The sequence below is a fragment of the Cornus florida genome, unplaced genomic scaffold, assembly GCF_030987335.1.
Source record: "Cornus florida cultivar Cherokee Brave unplaced genomic scaffold, ASM3098733v1 CherokeeBrave_3.0.0_Hap2_Chr11, whole genome shotgun sequence".
Lineage (NCBI taxonomy): Eukaryota > Viridiplantae > Streptophyta > Magnoliopsida > Cornales > Cornaceae > Cornus > Cornus florida.
In genome coordinates, this window is record NW_026775581.1 from 77,778,697 (window position 1) to 77,798,305 (window position 19,609).

The 19,609-nt window shown below is 37.0% G+C and overlaps 1 protein-coding gene across 1 annotated transcript; it reads left to right on the top strand.

Annotated features, from left to right (window-relative positions):
- The first annotated feature begins 941 nt into the window (after positions 1-941).
- On the top strand, positions 942-19,136 carry LOC132283204 (calcium uptake protein, mitochondrial). Its single transcript, XM_059785136.1, has 7 exons — positions 942-1,579; positions 6,384-6,451; positions 14,715-14,935; positions 15,092-15,175; positions 16,743-16,956; positions 17,660-17,956; positions 18,596-19,136. The coding sequence occupies exons 1-7, from the start codon at positions 1,240-1,242 to the stop codon at positions 18,782-18,784; spliced, it is 1,413 nt and encodes a 470-aa protein (XP_059641119.1). The 5' UTR covers positions 942-1,239; the 3' UTR covers positions 18,785-19,136.
- Positions 19,137-19,609: the final 473 nt, after the last annotated feature.

Below are 19,609 nucleotides of genomic sequence, written 5' to 3' on the forward strand. Positions count from 1 at the left end.
ACCTGCGTGGCCTAACCTCCATAAGCGGGGTGTGACATTTAGGTCACAGTGCGGGGATGCAGGATGGTGTAATACAGTAATAAATATATAAAATAAGAAAAATAAAATGAGATTATGTATATATATTTATATATATGGGTATTACTTATGGAAATAAGCAATACAGTAATAAATATATAAAATAAGAATAATAAAATGAAATTGTGTGTATATATATATATATTTATATATATGGGTATATATATCTTGTTTTGGTCACCGGTGTTGATGGTTTCACTCACTTATTGATTTTGGTAGGGTGGGACAAGTGTGTAATAAAATGAGGTGGGGCAATTGGAAAGTGATGTGCTGGCAAATGTCTATTGGTGCTTGAGTTTTGGTTCGACACATCTTCAATACAAGTTAATAAAAGCACCAATATAAGATGTATATGGCATGAGGGTATTGATGGTATTTCTCAAATTTAAATTTATTTGTCTTTTTTTAAATGTTAATTATAATGGGCATTTTTGTAAATGTACAATGACGGTGACAAGAAATGATGTTCAATTTTGTAGTCCAGAAAATAAAATGCTGTTTTTTGATAATTGAGGAGAGTTTTATACTTTTTTGACTAATTCAATTGATATCATTTCTTTTCTTTTCCCTTATTCAAACAATAATAATAACATTTTCTTTCTTTTAACTCGTATCTATTCAAACATAAGTGTAAATTATTGCTATTATTTTCTTTCCTTTTCTTTTATCTTGCGGCTGATATCATCTCTTTATTTTTATTTTTTTTTATTTTCATTAGAAGCAACCATATAAACAAAACAACAAAACAAAAAAGACTTATACAAATAGAGCCTTTGAGACAGAAATGAGGATTGAATCCCAACACACCAACTTATTTCATGAGAATGGGATCAAAACTACATAACAAAAGGGATATCTATAAACGTAGCCTTTGAGACAGAAATGGAGATTGAATCCCAACACATCAACTTATCCCATGAGGATGGGGCCATTTTGCGGCTGATATCAGCCTTTCCTTCCTCTCTTTTATGTCTCACGTATCCAAACGAAGCCAGACATTTGACATGTAGCGGTCATTAATTCAAAAGTTTAATCCGACTCTGATTTGGGTAAAAAAGTGCTAGTAGTATTTATTCTCAACGACTCAGCCTTTATTGTCTTCTCCACCAAAACTCTTTTCTCTGTACTGTAACTCTCGCTTCTGTTGACTACATCTTTGCCATGTCTTACTGTAGAACCCTGAAACGATCCTCACCATCCATCAATCCACTACCCATAATCCAACGGCTCCACACCCGCCCATTCTCTGCCCCATCATCTTCTTCTTCCATTCTCTCTCACTGTGATTCCAATTTCCGGAAAACTTCTAGTAGTTTCAGATCTTTCCTGAAATGGGTCTCGGGGATTGGTGTTGGTTCGAGCATTGGATTGCTCGTATACTGTTCCTCTCCCTACGATTCGACTTCTCTAAAGAATTCTTTATACTCTTTTGCTGACTGGTCAACGGCTGTAACATCAGATATTGCAATGGAGGATCCAAACCCTAAATTTCTCTTTGGAGGTATCTTTCCTCATCATTATTTTGCTAATAATTGGGAATTAATGTGCATTGTATCCACTAACCAGAATGATACTGTGTATATATTGTGCCTGTGCATACTTGGATATGTGTAGTGTTAAAGAAATTTAGCTAATAATTGGGGCATTAATGTGCATTTTATCCACTAACCAGAATGATATTGTGTCCATGTAGTGTATGCACATACTTATGTATCTGTAGTGCTAGAAAAAAATTTGATCAGTTGATTTGAGGTTGAGAGTGGGAGTGGTTTCATCAACACAAAGTATACATGAAGTATATGACATGATGGCATCTTAAGAGAATGCAGCGAAGTTGTCGAAAAAGTAATGTGTTATCATAGGTTTAACAAAATTTAATTTGATCAGTTGATTTGAGATTGAGAGTGGGAGTGGTGTCATGAACACGGGGTATATATGAAGTACTCCCTCCGTCCCAAAATAGTTGGGTACTGTGACTCACAATTGAGTCGAGTTACAGTTCCCAAAGCACCCAACTATTTTGGGACAGAGGGAGTATATGACATGATGGCTTCTTAATAGAATGCAGTAAATTGTTGAAGAAGTAATGTGTTATACTGTTATCATAGGCTTAACAAAATTTAATTTGAGGCACAGTAGTCGTGTGATTTTGAAATTGTATTTAAATACTTATAAACTTATAACTCGTGTTTTTGTTTGGATGAAAGTTCAAGGGAACAATCCTTTGAAACAATATTAAATATAAATTGAAGTTAATAAATATGCTTTAAGTTTTCATTTATTTTCATCCGTGATTGATATACTTGTAGCGAAAGACGTTGGTAAGTTGGGTGAGATGAGAGTGGGGCAGATTAAAGAGAGAAGAAGAGAAAGAAATGAACGTAATAATAGAACTAACGAATGATTTTGTGACTAGTGAATACTTAACTTGGTGAACTTGTAGTCAACACACGCTGCAATGTTGTATACTTGTGATAGAAGTGTGGTTCTTTTGCTTTTCTCTTGGTTCTTATTGGGAAATTAGTGAGTATTAAGGAAGCAGGGACTAATCCTCCCCACTTTTATGCTTGAAATGGAGGTAATCCACTGCGCCTTATTTCCAACTGTATGTGCTACTACCATATACCCCATATGTTTCACTAAAAGAAATAGCCCGCAAATCTCTTCGATGTGTAATGTAACATAACACAAACATATTTGTGTGGTAGGATACACTATGAATGAGTAATCACCACTATAAATAGTTTTCACACAATCTAATTACTTCTTTAATCTACTAGCTTTGATCCTGATGTTAAACAACTACATTACATGGACTCAATTGAGTTTGTTGGGTACGAGTGTGTGTCGAAGTGGCCATGTTGTAATTTGTATCGCAAATCTTATATATGGAGATGCCAGTTATATGTGTGTAAACAAGTTGGATAATGGTACATAGATAGATACATCCTGCACATTTGAATAAATTGTACACTCTAAAGTTTATAAGTTTATTCTTATAAGATCCACAAAACCTATTCAGGATATGTATTAGGATACAAAAACTAGAGTTCATACTACATGCGGGGAGACCATAATTTCATAATAAAAGTAGGAGTACACCAAGGCTTAGTGCTAAATCCATATTTATTCACTATAATCTTGGATGAAATAACTAATGACTTACAATGAGACATTCCATGGTACATTTTATTTGTTGATGACATTGTGCTAGTGGCTAATAGGAAACCTTAGTAACAGAGTCAGAAGATTGGAGAATTGCATTAGAGTAAATTTTTTTAAAAATTAGTAGAACTAAAACAAAATGTGTGAATGTAAATTTGATAATGATATGGAAAATGATGATATTGCAATAACAATCAAGACCAAAATATTACTCAAAATAATCCTTTGCGAGATTTAGGATCAATTGTACAAAATACAGAGAGATTAATAATGATGTTAGTAGTAGACATTACCCATAGGAGGTTGAAATGCGGTCTCCTTTGTGACCATTAGGGCCGTCTTTATATCCACTAAATTTGTATGTGACTTGATGACCACTGTACACACAAATTTCGTATCTGCAAATTAAAGAACGAAATAGGGAGCAAAATAGAATTTATTAATTAGGGAAAATTGGAGTACAATTCTCTTAGATATTCTTTTCAAAATAAAGAAAATATCCTCTGATTCGATCTCCTTTGTTGGTTGGATTCAAGGACTGTTGGAGCTTGATCTTGAATCGAGCTGTTAACAATCTTCTTCAAGTATTTGTAGTTGAGGAAGACCGCTGATGATTTCTGATCGAGGGCTGACGAAGCTTGATCTCGAATTGTGATTCTTCAAATGTGTTGAATTGCAAGGAAAGAATGACACGATTTTGATGTGCTTGTTTTAATTTGTTGAATTTGAGGAAAAAGGGCACGACTTTGGATTGGATGTGCTTGTTGTTCTTCACCTTCAGAGAATTTGTTGAATTTGTTAAAGAACGACACAGCTTTGGTTGTGCTTGTTGTTAATCACCGTGGAATGTTGATGAAGAAGGCACGATTTGATTTGCTTGTAGTTGATCACCTTTGAATGTTAATGAAGAACGACACGATTTGATGTGTTTGTTGTTGATCACCGTGGAATTTTGATGAAGAACAACACGATTTGATGTGCTTGTTGCTCTTCGCCTTTAGGTTTGGATGTTGGGGGTGAGTATTGGCAGAGTTTCTGTATTTCTCTCTGGAATTTTGGATTTCTAGAATTCTCAATTTGTGTCCCCTCTGGATTTCTGACCCTTTCTCCTTCCTCCATGCCTTTATTTATAGGCTTCTTGGATTAATAGGATGATGACATGTGTTCTCTCCTGATAAGGACAAAATCATAACTGGGCTGGACTAGTTATATTATGATAATTATCCATAAAAATAATTATTCCAAATATATTTTATTAGGAATAATTAACTTTTTGTTTAATCATCTGGGCTGGGCTAATTAAATAATTTAAGTGGACCAATTTTGGGCCAATTAAATAATTTAATTAAACATGAGACACATATTTGATGGGCAAATTTGTCAAAACAAAAGTCCATTAAAATTTTACTGTCTACAACCACGTGTGGTGTTCATTGTGTTAATGTGTAGCAGTATAAAATAATCTTTTAGGCAAGCTTTGTTCAGATTGCTGCAATCCACGTGCATGTATCTAAATCAGTACAATAGTTGGAGCCATGTTGGATGCTGTATATGTCTTGACGAATTCAATTCCTTGTAAGTCAATTCGAAAATGTCTATTGATTCAAAAGTCTTCTGAAGCCTCTTTATCTTTTTGAGAAAGGCTCTTACAGATAAAAACATGTCATGGTGGAGGCCCTGCTGGTGCAAACTGCCAAGTCACTTCGGTTCTTGTTCTTTTGGCTTAGGGTTATCTTGGAGGCACTTCAACACAGGCTCAGGCTGTTTACTTGGTTCGTGTTTGTTTTCCATGGTCTTGGTGAATGTGTTCTTCTCTTTGATCAAGGTCCTCATCCTGACCTTGTGCACAGTACTGATGGAAGATCGTGATGTAAAAGATGATCAAGGGAGGGCTAATTCCACAAAAAATAAGGACTAGGAAACTGATGGAGTCAAAGAAAATTGGACCAAATTTCTAAATTTGGCAATAGACTTGAGCCCTCTCAAAATGCTTCGTATCAATATAATGACTTTAATTGTTTAAATGTGAATATTGCTGACAGTTCCTTTCTTCTCACTGGAATCTACACATCTTGTGCTTTTCTCAAAATCACAGAATAGACCATTTTCTGAAGCTGGAAAATCATCACTGACCCACACTACACTGGCATGAGACCGAATCTTTTGTTTTTTATTTAGGGCGAGGCCAACAAACTTCTTGTTCAAATAAACACACACACACACACACACACACACACACACACACATATATATATAATCTTCCTGGTTTTGTTCAGTTCTTTGGTGGTGGTTCTAGCATGTTTACCAGAAAATTAATGTCTGTAAATATCTTTCTATTTAGCTATATATGACGGAAAGTAGAATTTCTATTAATGTTTTCAACTTGTCACTATTAGCTATATATTCTTTTTTTGTCAACCAAGTTATTTGGATGTTTTTTGTTCTCCTAAGAATCACTTTGGGTGTGTTTGGGTAGACAGGGCAGAAAAGAAAAGAAAGGATAGTATTAGTCATGAGAGAAAAGAAAAGAAAAGAAATGATAGTAATAATTTCTATTAGTGTTTGGATAGATAGGGGAGAAAAAAAAAGAAATGATAGTTATTTTTGTTTGGATAAGATAGATGAGAGAAAAAAAAAAAAGAAAGGATAGTAAACAAATTACTTTTTTACACTTTCATAACCATGGGACTTGAATGGAATAATAAATCTGTATATTGATTTGTGGAGGCTAATTTTGGTATTATCATAATACTACTTAAAATCACTATGCTTTCTCTCCCTATCTTCTCAAAATTGAAGAGAAAGCAAATAAGAGATAAGGAGGGATAACTATCCCTCCACTTAACTTACCCAAACACAAACTTACACTATCCTCTCTTTTCTTTTCTCTCCTTATCCCTCCAAATCAACCCTACCAAACACACCCTTTGTTTTGTTAGCTTAAATTTATAGTAAATTCAGGTCATTTTTTTATTTTTTTTTATAAGTAATGCAAATGCCTTTTAGTTTTTTGTTTTGATAAGTAATGCAAAAATTAAACTATATTGCATTGCCAGACAGTATAACTGGTTTTTATAAGTAATTTTGGTCCCGTTAGATTCTTCATGACACCATGTAACTGGTCTTTATTGTAATTGCAGATGAATATCGGAGAAAGATATTCTTTAATTATGAGAAACGCATAAGGATGCGTAGTCCTCCTGAAAAGGTATTCATATAAAGGTCTTAGACATCTGATGCCTTACTTTTACAGTTTTTTTTTTTATTTTTTATTTTTAAATTAATGTAATTTATATTTTCCCTTTACCTTTTATTACAACTTGGTACCTTGGATTCTAGTAACATCAGAATGAAGAAATTATTATTATTACTACTACAAATATTGTTATTTGAATGAACCAATGAAGCACTTTCATGAGGAGACTATTGACTTTTTATATTGAAATCTGTTGGATAAGTACCTATACTTATAGTTGGTTTGGATTTTGACATTTAATTTGTACTCCCTACTGTTAAGGTTCATCCATTGTGTGACCTGGTGAGATCATGAGTTCAAAACTGGAAATAATTTTTCTATGCGGAGGTAAGGTTGTGTACATCTGACCCTCCCCAGACCCCACAATGGTGGGAGCTACGCTCACTAGGCTAGCCCTTTCTATACTATTAACTGTATCGCGAAATTGTTTATCTGCATTTACCAATTATATAACATTAGTGGCCTGGTGCTTGATTATATTGATCATTTTCAAAACAAGAAAACTAGACTAGACTAAAAAATCTAGATATCTCTTACCTTCACATATGTCTAGTGTTTAAAACATCCTAAAAAGAGGAAAATATGTGTAAGCTTTTGTTTAACTTATAAGGTTTAACTGGGACTTTTGTGTTGTTTGCCCTTAGCCTCGATTTCTGTTCATTTCTAGTAGCATTAGGCATGCATTTTCAACATTTGCATTGCTCAAGGCTTGAGGAACCAAGGAAAAGGGCTTTTTTATGCCTGTTCTCCTCCTTTCAGTTTACATGTTCTTGTTTTCTCCTGTAAATTTTGCATCAAAGAAGTTCTTTTTCCATTTTATAATTCAAAATCTTAGAAACTTTGAATTTGAAAAAGATTGACGAGGGAGCAAGAGAAGAATACTAAAACGAAGACAAACAACAATAATGAAGGAATTGAAAAAAAGGAAAAGTGGGTGGCTTTGTTATGACAAATGCAACGAACCCAAGTTGAACAAAGAATCATGACAGAAAAGTAAACACGCCACACAAAGAATACATAGATTTATACGTGGTTCGGCAACAGCCTAAGTCCACGGTTGGGATTCGCTGAAAGTTTTCACTATGTGTATGTTAACAACCATCTACTCCAAAAACTTAAGCGATTAGAGTGGGTGTAACTTAAATATATAAATCCTTCAATACGCCCCCTCACGTGTGGCCTTCTTTTGGTCCAACATGTGATTTTCAATTTTTTAATTAGGGTGATGGTGAGGTATGAACTCAAGACCTTTGGCTCTGATACCATGTTAACAACCATCTACTCCAAAAACTTAACTGTTAGAGTGGGTGTAACTTAAATATATAAATCCTTCAATAGTGTAAAATCGGAGATTATAAGTTTTCAGCCCCTCACTCTATTTCTGTACGAATATTAGAGTTTCTCTTGTCCACCACTCCAAACCCTAAGCGCCTTTATATATCAGGTTACAAGAGACTAATTGGGGGCCACGACCTATGAGCAAAAAAGGGGTTAAAATGTTTTCAATGGGTTGTCGGGTCATAAGCGGGTCGCGTTGTGACCCGACACCAAATTCGGGCCACAATATCACAAATTTTCACCTTGACTCGAATTATGCTGCCAAGCTCCATAATCTCTAGCTACTCCTTTCGCCGCCTCCACATGCCCCCAAGGGCCTCAGCAACTGCAAGTACCAATCAAGTCCAGACAATGTCTGGACTTGAGTGTAGGAATGACCTTAGTCATTATATCTGCCGGATTTTCTGCTGTCCCAATCTACCTCGCTGCAATAGCACCCTGTGCAACCACATCTTTGATGAAGTGAAACCTGACATCAATGTGCTTGGTCCTCTCATGGAACATTTGATTTTTAATCAAATGTATGGCACTCTGGTTGTCGCAAAACACAATCAAATCATCCTGCTGTAAGCCCAAATCACCAACCAAGCCTCTTAACCATCTAGCTTCCTTCACTGCCTCTGTAGCTGTCATGAGCCTCAGTAGTAGACAACGCAACTACGGGCTACAAAGTCGCCTTCCAACTGATCACACTCCCACAAAGAGTGAAGACATACCCTGTCAAGGACCTCTTCCTATCAAGATTTCCAGCATAATCCGAATCAACATATCCAACAATACTCCTACACATGTCGTTGCCTCTGTCATACACTAACCCATCATCTGCAGTGCCTCGTAAGTATCGTAATATCCACTTTACAGCCTGCCAATGGACCTTCCCAGGTCTAACCATGTATTTGCTCACTACACTAACTGTATGTGAAATGTCTGGCCCGGTGCACACCATAGCATACATAAGGCTACCAACTGCATTAGCACAAGGAACACGAGACGTGCTCCACCTCCTCCTCGGTCCGTGGTGACAATCGTGTTGAAAGTCTAAAGTGGGCAGCCAATGGAGCATTCACAGGTTTTGATGCCTGCATACCGAAGCGTTCTAGCGCCTTCTCAATGTATTTCTTCTGTGACAAATACAATCTGCCCACTCCCCTGTCCCTGTGAATTTTCATTCCCAATATCCTCTTTACAACACCAAGATCCTTCATCTCAAATTCACCGCTAAGTTGAGCCTTCAACATGTTGATTTCCGACATGTTCTTGCAATCTATCAACATGTCATCAACATACAGCAACAAGTACAAATACGAACCATCTGAGAGCTTCATGTGATACACACAACTGTCAAACTTACTCCTACAGTATCCATTCCCAACCATAAATGTGTCAAATTGTTTGTACCACTTTTTAGGAGATTGCTTCAGCCCATACAAGGACTTCTTCAGTAGGCAAACATGATCTTCCTTTCCCAGAATCTCAAACCCCTCAGGTTGATGCATATAAATCTGCTCTTCCAACTCACCATGCAAGAAAGCAGTCTTGACATCAAGCTGCTCAAGCTCCAAGTCATGCAAAGCAGCCATAGCAAGTAACACCCGGATTGAGCTATGTTTCACCACAGGATAAAACACTTCATTGAAGTCCACCCCTTCTCTTTGTGTATAGCCCTTCGCCACCAAGCGTGCCTTGTACCTCACTTCTTCCACCCTTGAAATTCCTTCTTTCTTCTTGAAGACCCATTTGCAACCCATAATTTTCTAGCCTTAGGCTTCTTAACTAGTTTCCAAGTCTGGTTCTTATGAAGGGACTCAATCTCCTCACTCATGGCAACAGACTACTGTGCTGACTCTCCACCTGTGATGGCCTCCTGATAAGTACACGGCTCATCAATATCCTCTGCCACACTAAGTGCTTAAACAACTGAATTAGCATGTGAAAACCCATACTTCTCAGGTGGCCTAATATCCCTCCTAGGACTATCTCTAGCCACACTATACTGTTGCAATTGTGCATCTCCCTCAGCCCGAAACTGCAATTGCTTGTGAGTCGAACGAACATAACTATCCTCTAACTGAACCTCTACATGTTCCATTTGCTCATTGACACCCTGAGCTTTCCCTGAATCAACTACCTTCTTCTGTGGAGTAAGCATCGCAGACTCATGAAAGGTCACATCCCTGTTAATAAGTATCTTCTTTCTCGAAGCCTCTGGGCACCATAATCTGTATCCTTTGACCCCAGGCTGATAACCAAGAAATATGCATTTCTTAGCCCTTGGTTCAAGCTTCCCCTCATTCACATGAGCAAACGGTGGACACCCAAATATTCTTAGATTACTGTAACTAGCAGGAGAACCAGACCATACCTCCTTTGGAGTCTTACAGTCGATAGCAGTCAATGGAGACTGGTTCACCAAGTAACTAGTTATAGAAACAGTTTCAGCCCAAAACGCTTTGTCTAACCCTGCATTGAACAACATACACCATGCCCTCTCCAATAGCGTTTTGTTCATCCGTTCTGTAACTCCATTCTGCTGCGGAGTCTTCCTCACTGTGTGGCGTCTCACAATCCCGTGAGTCTTGTAGAACTCGTTAAATTCTCATCACAAAATTCCAAGCCATTATCTGTCCTTAAGCGCTTGACCTGTTTTCCTGTCTTCTTCTCAATCAAGGTCTTCCATTGCTTGAATGTAACAAAAGCCTCATTCTTGTGCTTTAGAATATAAATCCAAACTTTTCGAGAAAAGTCATCAATCAACGTCATCATATATCTAGCACCACCATGTGAAGTAACCTGAGAGGGACCCCAAAGATCAGAATGAATATAATCCACTGTACCCTTGGTCCTGTGAATTCCTGTACTGAATTTCACTTTGCACTGATTCCTGAAGACGTAATGCTCACAGAAATCCAGCTTCCCAGTTTTTTGACCACCAAGCAAACCCTGCTTACTCAGAACATCCATCCCCCTCTCACTTATATGCCCAAGCCGCATATGCCACAATCTGGTAGTATCTGAATCCGGATTCGAGGATGATACAACAACTGAACTCGTGATTGTGTTAGAGCATATAAACCATGCTTCTTCAGTCCCTTCATCACCACAAGAGCAGCCTTGGAAACCCGAATAACTCCACCTCCAGCCTAATAAGTGCACCCGATGGAATCTAGCGTGCCCAGGGAAATCAAATTCTTCTTTCTCAGTTCTGGTACATGCCTGACATCAATCAGTGTCCTCACTATGCCATCATACATCTTGATTCAAACTGTACCAATACCTACAACCTTGCACGCTGCATCATTCCCTATTAGAACTTCCCCTCCATCAATAGATCAATAAGAGGTAAACCATTCCCTGTTTGGACAAGCATGAAATGAGCAACCCGAATCAAGAATCCACTCATCGCAAGAGCTGCCAGCTGAAATTGTGAGAACATTACCACCATCTGAATCAATACCCTCTGCAACAACCCCACTTTCAACTTGAGAGGATTTTACCTTTCCCATTTTACGCTGTAGACAATCTTTTTTGATGTGCCCTTCCTTGTGACAGATGAAACATCTCAACACCTTCATTTTGTTCTTAGACTTAGAACGACCTTTGTTGCTAGACCCTGCCTTCTGATTTGTTCTCCCTATAACAAATAACCCCTTTGCCGAACTATCTGCAACTCCTTCGAATTCAGAGTTGCCTTCACGTCTTCCATGAACAAAGCAGTTCTGCCATACATCATTGTATCGACAAAGTTCTCATACGAGGGTGGTTGAGAACACAACCGAATAATAGCCTGATCTTCATCCTCTATCTTGACATTAATATTATTCAAGTCCATGATGATACTATTTACCTCGTCAAGATGGTCTTTTAGAGACGAACCCCTTCGTGTATCTGAAGAGTGAACAACTGCTTCTTTAGATACAAGCGATTCGTAAGAGGTTTCGTCATATACCGGGACTCCAACTTCTGCCACAGCCCATCCGTCGTAATCTCTCCAGCAACTTCTCGCAGAACCTCGTTACTCAAGCACAACAAAATTGTACTGTGTGCCTTTTTTAATAACCTCATCTTTGTCATTGAACTTTTTTGGCAGTGCATCCTTCCCCTTCAGCGCCTTGGATAACCCTTGTTGAACCAACAAAGCCTGCATCCTAACTCGTCACAAGTTGAAATTGTTTCTGCCATTAAACTTCTCGATTTCCAGAAACTTGGACGACATCCTTGCTTTGAACCGAAAGCTCTGATACCAGTTTGTTATGACAAACGCAACAAACCCAAGTTGAACCAAGAATCATGACAGAAAAATAAACACGCCACACAAAGATTTATACGTGGTTAGGCAACAAGTTACATCCATGGTTGGGATCTGGCGAAAGTTTTCACTATGTAATTATGAAAAAAAAAAGAAGAAGAAGAAGAAGGTTTTCACTATGTGTAAAATCAGAACTTACAAGTTTTCAGCCCCTCACTCTGTTTCTGTACGAATATCAGAGTCTCTCTTGTCCACCACTCCAAACCTTAAGTACCCTTATATATCGGGCTACAAGAGACTAATTAGGGTCCATGACCTATGAGCAAAAAATGGGTCAGGGCTTGGGCCCACGCAAAGCTAATCCAACGGGTCATCGGGTCATAACCCGGCACCAAATTCGGGCCACAATATCACAGGGTTTGTATATGTGTGTGTTTGTGTGTGCAAGTAAAACTGAGTATAAATATGATAATCTGTATACCAATGGGCCATTAGGCCAATGGTATAACCTCCCTTCCCCCAGAGGGGGGAGGGGAGTGGTTCGAGCTCCGTTGTGGGCAATGTGTGTGTGAGTACTTTTTTAACCGAAAAAAGAAAAAAAGAAAAACGAATCTAATCCATATGCAAAAAAGAGTTGCTTTGATATTTTTGCACAGCTGTTGTTCCTATTTGGTGCTTGGATGAAATATATATGGCTTTACTGTTTGGCATGAGTAACAATGTAATACACTTTCTAATCTTACATTTGGATATACTATTCCAACACCGGAATATGCTTAGCATTGAAATGCAATATTTATATGTTCGATTTGCACTTGGTTTCTAGGCATGCTGGGACTTATTGGTTGTCGCTACTGATTTTTTAAAGTCCTGTATGCACTTTCTACTGGTTGCGTAGAGTTTCAAAGAGTTTGTGAAGTGGTTTCTAACATTCCAAATAACCTAAAAGAGGAGGTACAGTTCATGTAGCGTTTTGTGATACGTAATTACTTATTCTGGTAGTTAATATTTCCATCTCCCTTTTGACCATTTTCTGGTGCAATTGGTGACATTAGCGACACCATTATCCTATTTCACTTTATCTTCTATTATGATAGTTGGAACAATGTCACAGTGATTGTTGTTATTGCAGCTTTTGGTAGTTGTATACGTACTTGTGATGATGAGTTGTGCATGCTTGATGAGCTAAGTTGCATGTATAATGTTGGCCAGATGGCCATATCCATATCTTGCTCCTCCAACTCTTGCACAATATCAACAACCAAATTTGATGATAAAATTATCTTACTTAGGATTGTCACTATCACCCAGACCGTAAAGGTTTTGGTATGTGATGGGGTAAGGACCAGAAGGAACCCTAGGATCTGAAAGAGAGGTAGTGCAAGATCCATGATCTAGACCTAGAGGGAGGGTGAATTGGTCTTGTTGGTAACCTTAACAAATTTAATCAACTTTTTAAATCTTAAAGAGATTGCCGAATTTTCAAATTCAAACTAAAAACTAAATAAAGACATCCAATCACTACATCATGCAAATCAACATACCAATTGAGCAAATAATAAATTAAAGCACTCAAAGGCGTGAAGAAAGGACACCAAGATTTTTTTATGTGGAAAACCACTAGACCTAGTTCAGGCAAAATCAAATCTGCAATGAGCAAGAGATTTGCATTAGGTTAACAGTTTTGAAGCCCTAGAATGCCAAGTTACTTCTTCAGAAAGTCTGATTTACAAACTCTCCCCTCCAGTCTCCAGCCACACAATCCACTCGTTAACAGACCCATTCCTCACACGATTTGCTTCTCCTATCTGTGGTTTGATCTCCAATGACCATCTACTCCAATCTTAGTTTGATTGAATGATCATTGGTTCTAAGGTCTTTCAATCAGCTCTGCAACAAATATGATGTCAGCATGCTCATATAACACTCACCTAATGCTAAAAGGAAAATTTGAATGCACTCAATTTTGTTCAAAAGCTCTCAAACATACAAGTCTTTCTGTATTTTCCAGTGTGCATGTGTTAAGGTTTGCCCTGTGATATTGTATTTATAGGCAAATAAGAGTTATAGCTAGAATAAGCTTTATAGTGTTTAAGCTGAAAAAAAAAATTTGTTTTCTTGAACAACTCAATCGATTGAGAGACATGATCGATACTCTAATTGGTTGAAGTACTTGGGAATCCTATACTTTATTGTTTTGAGAAATGGTAGTTTCCAGAACTCTTTTAATGCATATAAATTAGGATTTTCAAAATCAAATCATGAAATCTCAAAGGCCTAATGCGTGAACCCTAATTTTGGTGATTGCATATAATTGTCAATTTACCTTTATACCCTCGGTGTTGTAGATTATACTTTAACCTCGATCAAGAGGTAGCTAACTTGGCATTAACTAGCTTTAACTTTTTTTAAAGTAGGATACAAATCCAAACAAAATCACAAACTCTGGTTTTGGTTCATGAACTTTGCTAATGTAAGTCCTATTTGACCTAACTTTATTCATTTTTAAGACTTGCAGACAATGAACCTGTTTGTTGTACTGGTGCAGTGAACATTGTATTTGTACGGGATCAATTTTCATGAATATCACAATTCTTTTTGACATTGTCTTACACCATGTTTTCCTTGAAGGTTTTTGAGTACTTCGCTTCTGTTCGAAATTCGGAAGGAGTATTTATGACACCTGCAGATTTGATGCGGGCCATCGTGCCTGTTTTTCCTCCATCTGAATCAAACCTTGTAAGAGAGGGATATCTTAGAGGGGAAAGGAGTCCTGGTGAGCTGCGCTGTGAGCCTTCAGAATTTTTTATGCTTTTTGATACAAACAATGATGGGCTCATAGAATTCAAAGAGTGAGTTATATTTTGTGGTATAAAGACGATTTTTTTTCTTTTTCGTTTTGGTACGATGTTATTCATGCAGATGCATTTTCTTTTAATAAATATTCTGCATGTGCATGATAAAATTTTCCCATGGAGAATTGAACTCTTTATGGTTTCATGTAACAGGTATATCTTTTTTGTTACACTACTAAGCATCCCAGAATCAAGCTTCTCCGTGGCATTCAAAATGTTTGACATTGACAATAATGGGTAGGTATCTAATGCAACCTTTGGATTTTGATTTGTTCAACCATTTTATTTTTTATCTCGAATTAACAGTTGAGGCCTCGTTTTCTTTAGTTTGTGTATTTGTTTCATGTTGGTATCTTTTCTATACTCTCATTTGACCACAATTGATTTACTCGTCACCTAATTCTTGAAATTGACGTAATTTCCATTGAAATTTTGCAAGCTGCTCAGCCTATACTAAATTATTAAACTAAAAACTTGTCTTGAGCCTGGAGTTGAGTTTCCTTGATATTCATGTAAGCCTACTACAAGTGAAGCAGAGCAAGTATGCTGCCCCTCTCACCTAAAGCATTAATGAGTCAAATGCGAAAGAGATCTGCAATTGAGGGATTTTTGTCATCTTCTTAGCAGATGCCCAAACTAGAGTAGAAACTGGAAATGATTTAGTCACTACATTTTCCCATATGCACACGGGGGAATAAATTCTTTGTCCTTTTAGGTTGATAGATTGTTTTATTTATGATAAAAAATGTTATCCTAGTATTTTCCATTTTGAAAATTTATTTTACTTGTTTTTGCTTTCTAAACTTCTTGATGGATTAGCAATACTTTGTTACTCTATATTAGCACAACATGTCCTACATTCATAGTTCCTTTAGAGAGAGTGTGTGTGTGTTTTTTTCCCCACCCCCTTTTCTTTTGTCAATATAATAAGGTTTTATGTAAGAGCCTGAGATCTAACCATAGAGATTGGAGCATTTATTAAGCAAGACAAACCCAGTAAGATATATTTGATCTTACCATCAGTGGAAGAAAATATTTTCACGATTTAGTGGTCTGCTTACATCCACTATTGAAGGGAGTAGAATAATCATCATTTGCGAGCCTTGGGTTCAAATGGCTCATGTGATTCTAGTTTATGTAAGCCCAGAAAGTGTGAAGTAGACCCTTTCCATTGTATATCATTTCTATTTTACAGGGCATTCTGTTGAATAATATGAACCTTTTTTGGATGACTTCAATTGTGAACCTTTATTTATTCATTTTTGTTGTTTTTGGCCTGGCAAATTGAATAACAATGAAAATGATACAAGACATATATCACAACATATTCTTACATGCTAATTCTTTGCTTGCTGATATGGGAATCGTCTTCATTTGAGTGCTCCATTTAATATGGTACTCTTGTGAACTAATGCATTTTATAACATATGAATCACACATTTTGATTCATTTTCATGTTTAGAATAGAATAACTTCTAAGGATAGCCACATATATTAAAAAACAAAGAAATTAAATATTATCTTTTATTGCGTCAACATAACAAGAACAGATAAGCTTGTGCATTTACTACATGCAGCTTAACTTGTGGGTACACACACACATTTAATTCCTTGGTCAACAGTTGAACCACTAAATGCAGGTTTAAGATTAAATGCTCAAGTAAAATAGTAGATAGGAATTTTTTTGCTAATTATGGAAGGCTAATATATATATATATATATATTTTTAAAATTATTTTTACTGATTGTTAGTGCATCAGTTCATCTTGTATGACTTGGCTCCTTTGCTTTCTTTTTTTGATAGAGAGATAAACAGAGAGGAATTCAAGAAAGTGATGGCCTTGATGCGGGCCCATAATAGGCAAGGGGCTTTCCATAGGGATGGACTTCGAGCTGGCCTCAGATTTGGTGGTTTTGTGGAAAATGGAGGCCTGGTGGAATACTTCTTTGGCAAAGATGGCAAGAAGTGCCTCCAACACGAAGATTTTTTCCACTTTTTGAGATCTTTGCATACTGAGGTATGTTCTTTCAATCACGGAATCCCACCGCCCTCCCACGCGCACTCCCCCCCCCCCCCCTCTCAAACAAACAAACAAACAAATAAAAAAGAAAAGAAAAACCAAGAGGATCACCATGAAAAGACAGCCTTTCTCCTATGAGAAGGCTATCAGATAGAAAGCAAAGAGGCAAAATAAATTTACACATCGAGTTTTCTTATTTGTGTCCTTGGGTCATAAGGCTACAACTACCATAATAGATACAGTATTCCGCCGACGAACCCCCCCCCCCCCCCCCCCCCCCCCCCAAACAACAAGTTTTTAGGTTAGACCTTTTCACGGAGATCATAGTACTGAAATTTCTCGTATAACATTCATACCTTTTCTTTCCTAAGCTTCCAACTGGATCATGAACAAATGGTTTTGTAAATCTCTTCCCTCTTTATTTATTAATTATTTGTCATATGAAGGTCATTTACACTCCAAATTTTTTTATAATTGGAATGCGTGCTTTGTTGTGGAATGCTGGGATTGCATAGTAAATCTATGATAGCATAATTTCAATATATTCTTTAAGCTTTTAAACCCCTCCCCCTCTTCAATGGTTACAATTATAGATTTGATTGATTGAATTCATGCAAGTATGTAGTTTGTTATTTTATTTTATTTCATGTTGTCGTGAGGCAAGTTATCACATATTTAATTATTGATTTCTATTTTACAGATGCTGAATTTGGAGTTTGCTCATTATGACTACAAATTACGTGGAACCATATCGGCCAAGGATTTTGCCTTATCAATGGTTGCTTCTGCTGACATGAGGCATTTAAACAAATTGCTTGATCGGGTTGATGAATTAGACAAAGAGTCACATCTTAGTAACATACGCATCTCACTAGAGGAATTCAAAAATTTTGCCCAGCTGCATAGAAGTTTGCAGCCATTTTCTTTGGCCCTTTTTAGTTATGGGAAAGTGAATGGATTGTTGACCAGGAAGGACTTTCAGCGAGCTGCTTCCCAAGTATGACACTAATTTATCCTTTTTTTATATTTTGTTTTTCTGCTCCATTCCTAAGGTTTTTTTGTTGTGGGATTTTTTTTCGAATTTGTTGACCTTCTGAAATTTTAAATATGATTTGTTGTGTGTGTGTGTGTGTGTGTGGGGGGGGGGGGGGGGGGGGGGGGGGGAGCTCTTTGTATTAACTACTCCTGGTTGTCATGAGGTTAATTTAATCCATATTGGTTTCCCCTGGGCCTTGGCGCAGGTGGCAGCATATGGTTGGATTTGGATTTTGATTGGTCATTGAAATCCAGGAGTTAAGCAATTTTTTTATTTTTTATTATTATTATTATTTTTTTGTGATAGGTATTAGTAGATTATCAGGTGGTCCATGATGACATCAAGGTTGTGAAGAAACTTCTTTTTTTTTTTTTTTCGTTTTTTTTTCCTCTCAACATCCACTTCCAATTTACCTGCCAAGAGTGGCCAATGCCCCACTTGTTTGCTCTTAATTTTTTTTTTTTTTTTTTTTTCCGTAAGTTTTGATCATCATCCTATGATTCCTCGATATTTATGCTGTTATTTCACCCTAAAAATGGGTTGAATGCCAAATCTGTCACTTCTATTTTCTTTACTAAGGGAGTTTCTGTTTAATATCAGGTATGCAGTGTCTCTCTCACGGACAATGTCATCGAAATCATTTTCCACGTCTTTGACGCGAATCGTGACGGAAAGATAAGTGCAGACGAGTTTGTAAGAGTTCTACAGCAACGCGAAAGGAACATATCTCAACCTACAGAGGCAGGCATCATGGACTTGCTATTTTGGTCTTGGAACCCAGCAAAATAACTCCTTGTTCACACGATTGCTTTCCCAATCAATTTTTGAATCCATTGTCCTGAAATACACACACTATACGCGATGATTTATATATCTCGCGGAGAAAAAGATCCTGTTGTCATGTTGTAAACTAGGATAGATAACCTCTTTCTTATACAGCAAGTGGGAGTCAAATGTATGCTGGCAAATCCAGTAGTTTGAGCTGGTGGTGTCAAAGATTCAAAAAGTGGGCAAATCATATGTGGATTGTCCAACTTTTATGTACCACCACTGTAAATATTTCTGCCAGAACAATTTCCTCTAATGTGAAATTTGTATAGTTGATCAATGGTGATGACCTAGTACACTCTCGCTTTTTCTATGGATAATCTAGTCTGAATTTTAAATATATGCACTTGGCTGACCATCCTCATAAAACTACTGTGTTTGTGTGTGTGTGTTTTGCCCTCTTTTTATTTCAAATTAATGTGGGTGTTAGGCGTGTTAACAGAAGAATGCTCTCTTGAAACTCAAAGCTTCCAAATTTTGGATGATGATGGAATGCATATCCCATACAATTTCTTTTGTCCGGATAATTATTATTATTTTTATTTTTTTATGATGAATATACTCTTTATATTCTATAAAAAGTGTCTTGGTTCACAAATTGTGAGTTACGGTTTGAAGGAGTTTTTACTACCCATATTTCTCATTGTAATGTTTAGTCTTATATTTTGGGCTTGATTGAATCCTCCTTTTTTTTTTATACCCTATGTTGTACTCCATTATACCAGTGCCTAAAAAAAAAAAAATCCAAACTAGAAACTACTGCGAGTGGCATATCCTGAGCAGTAT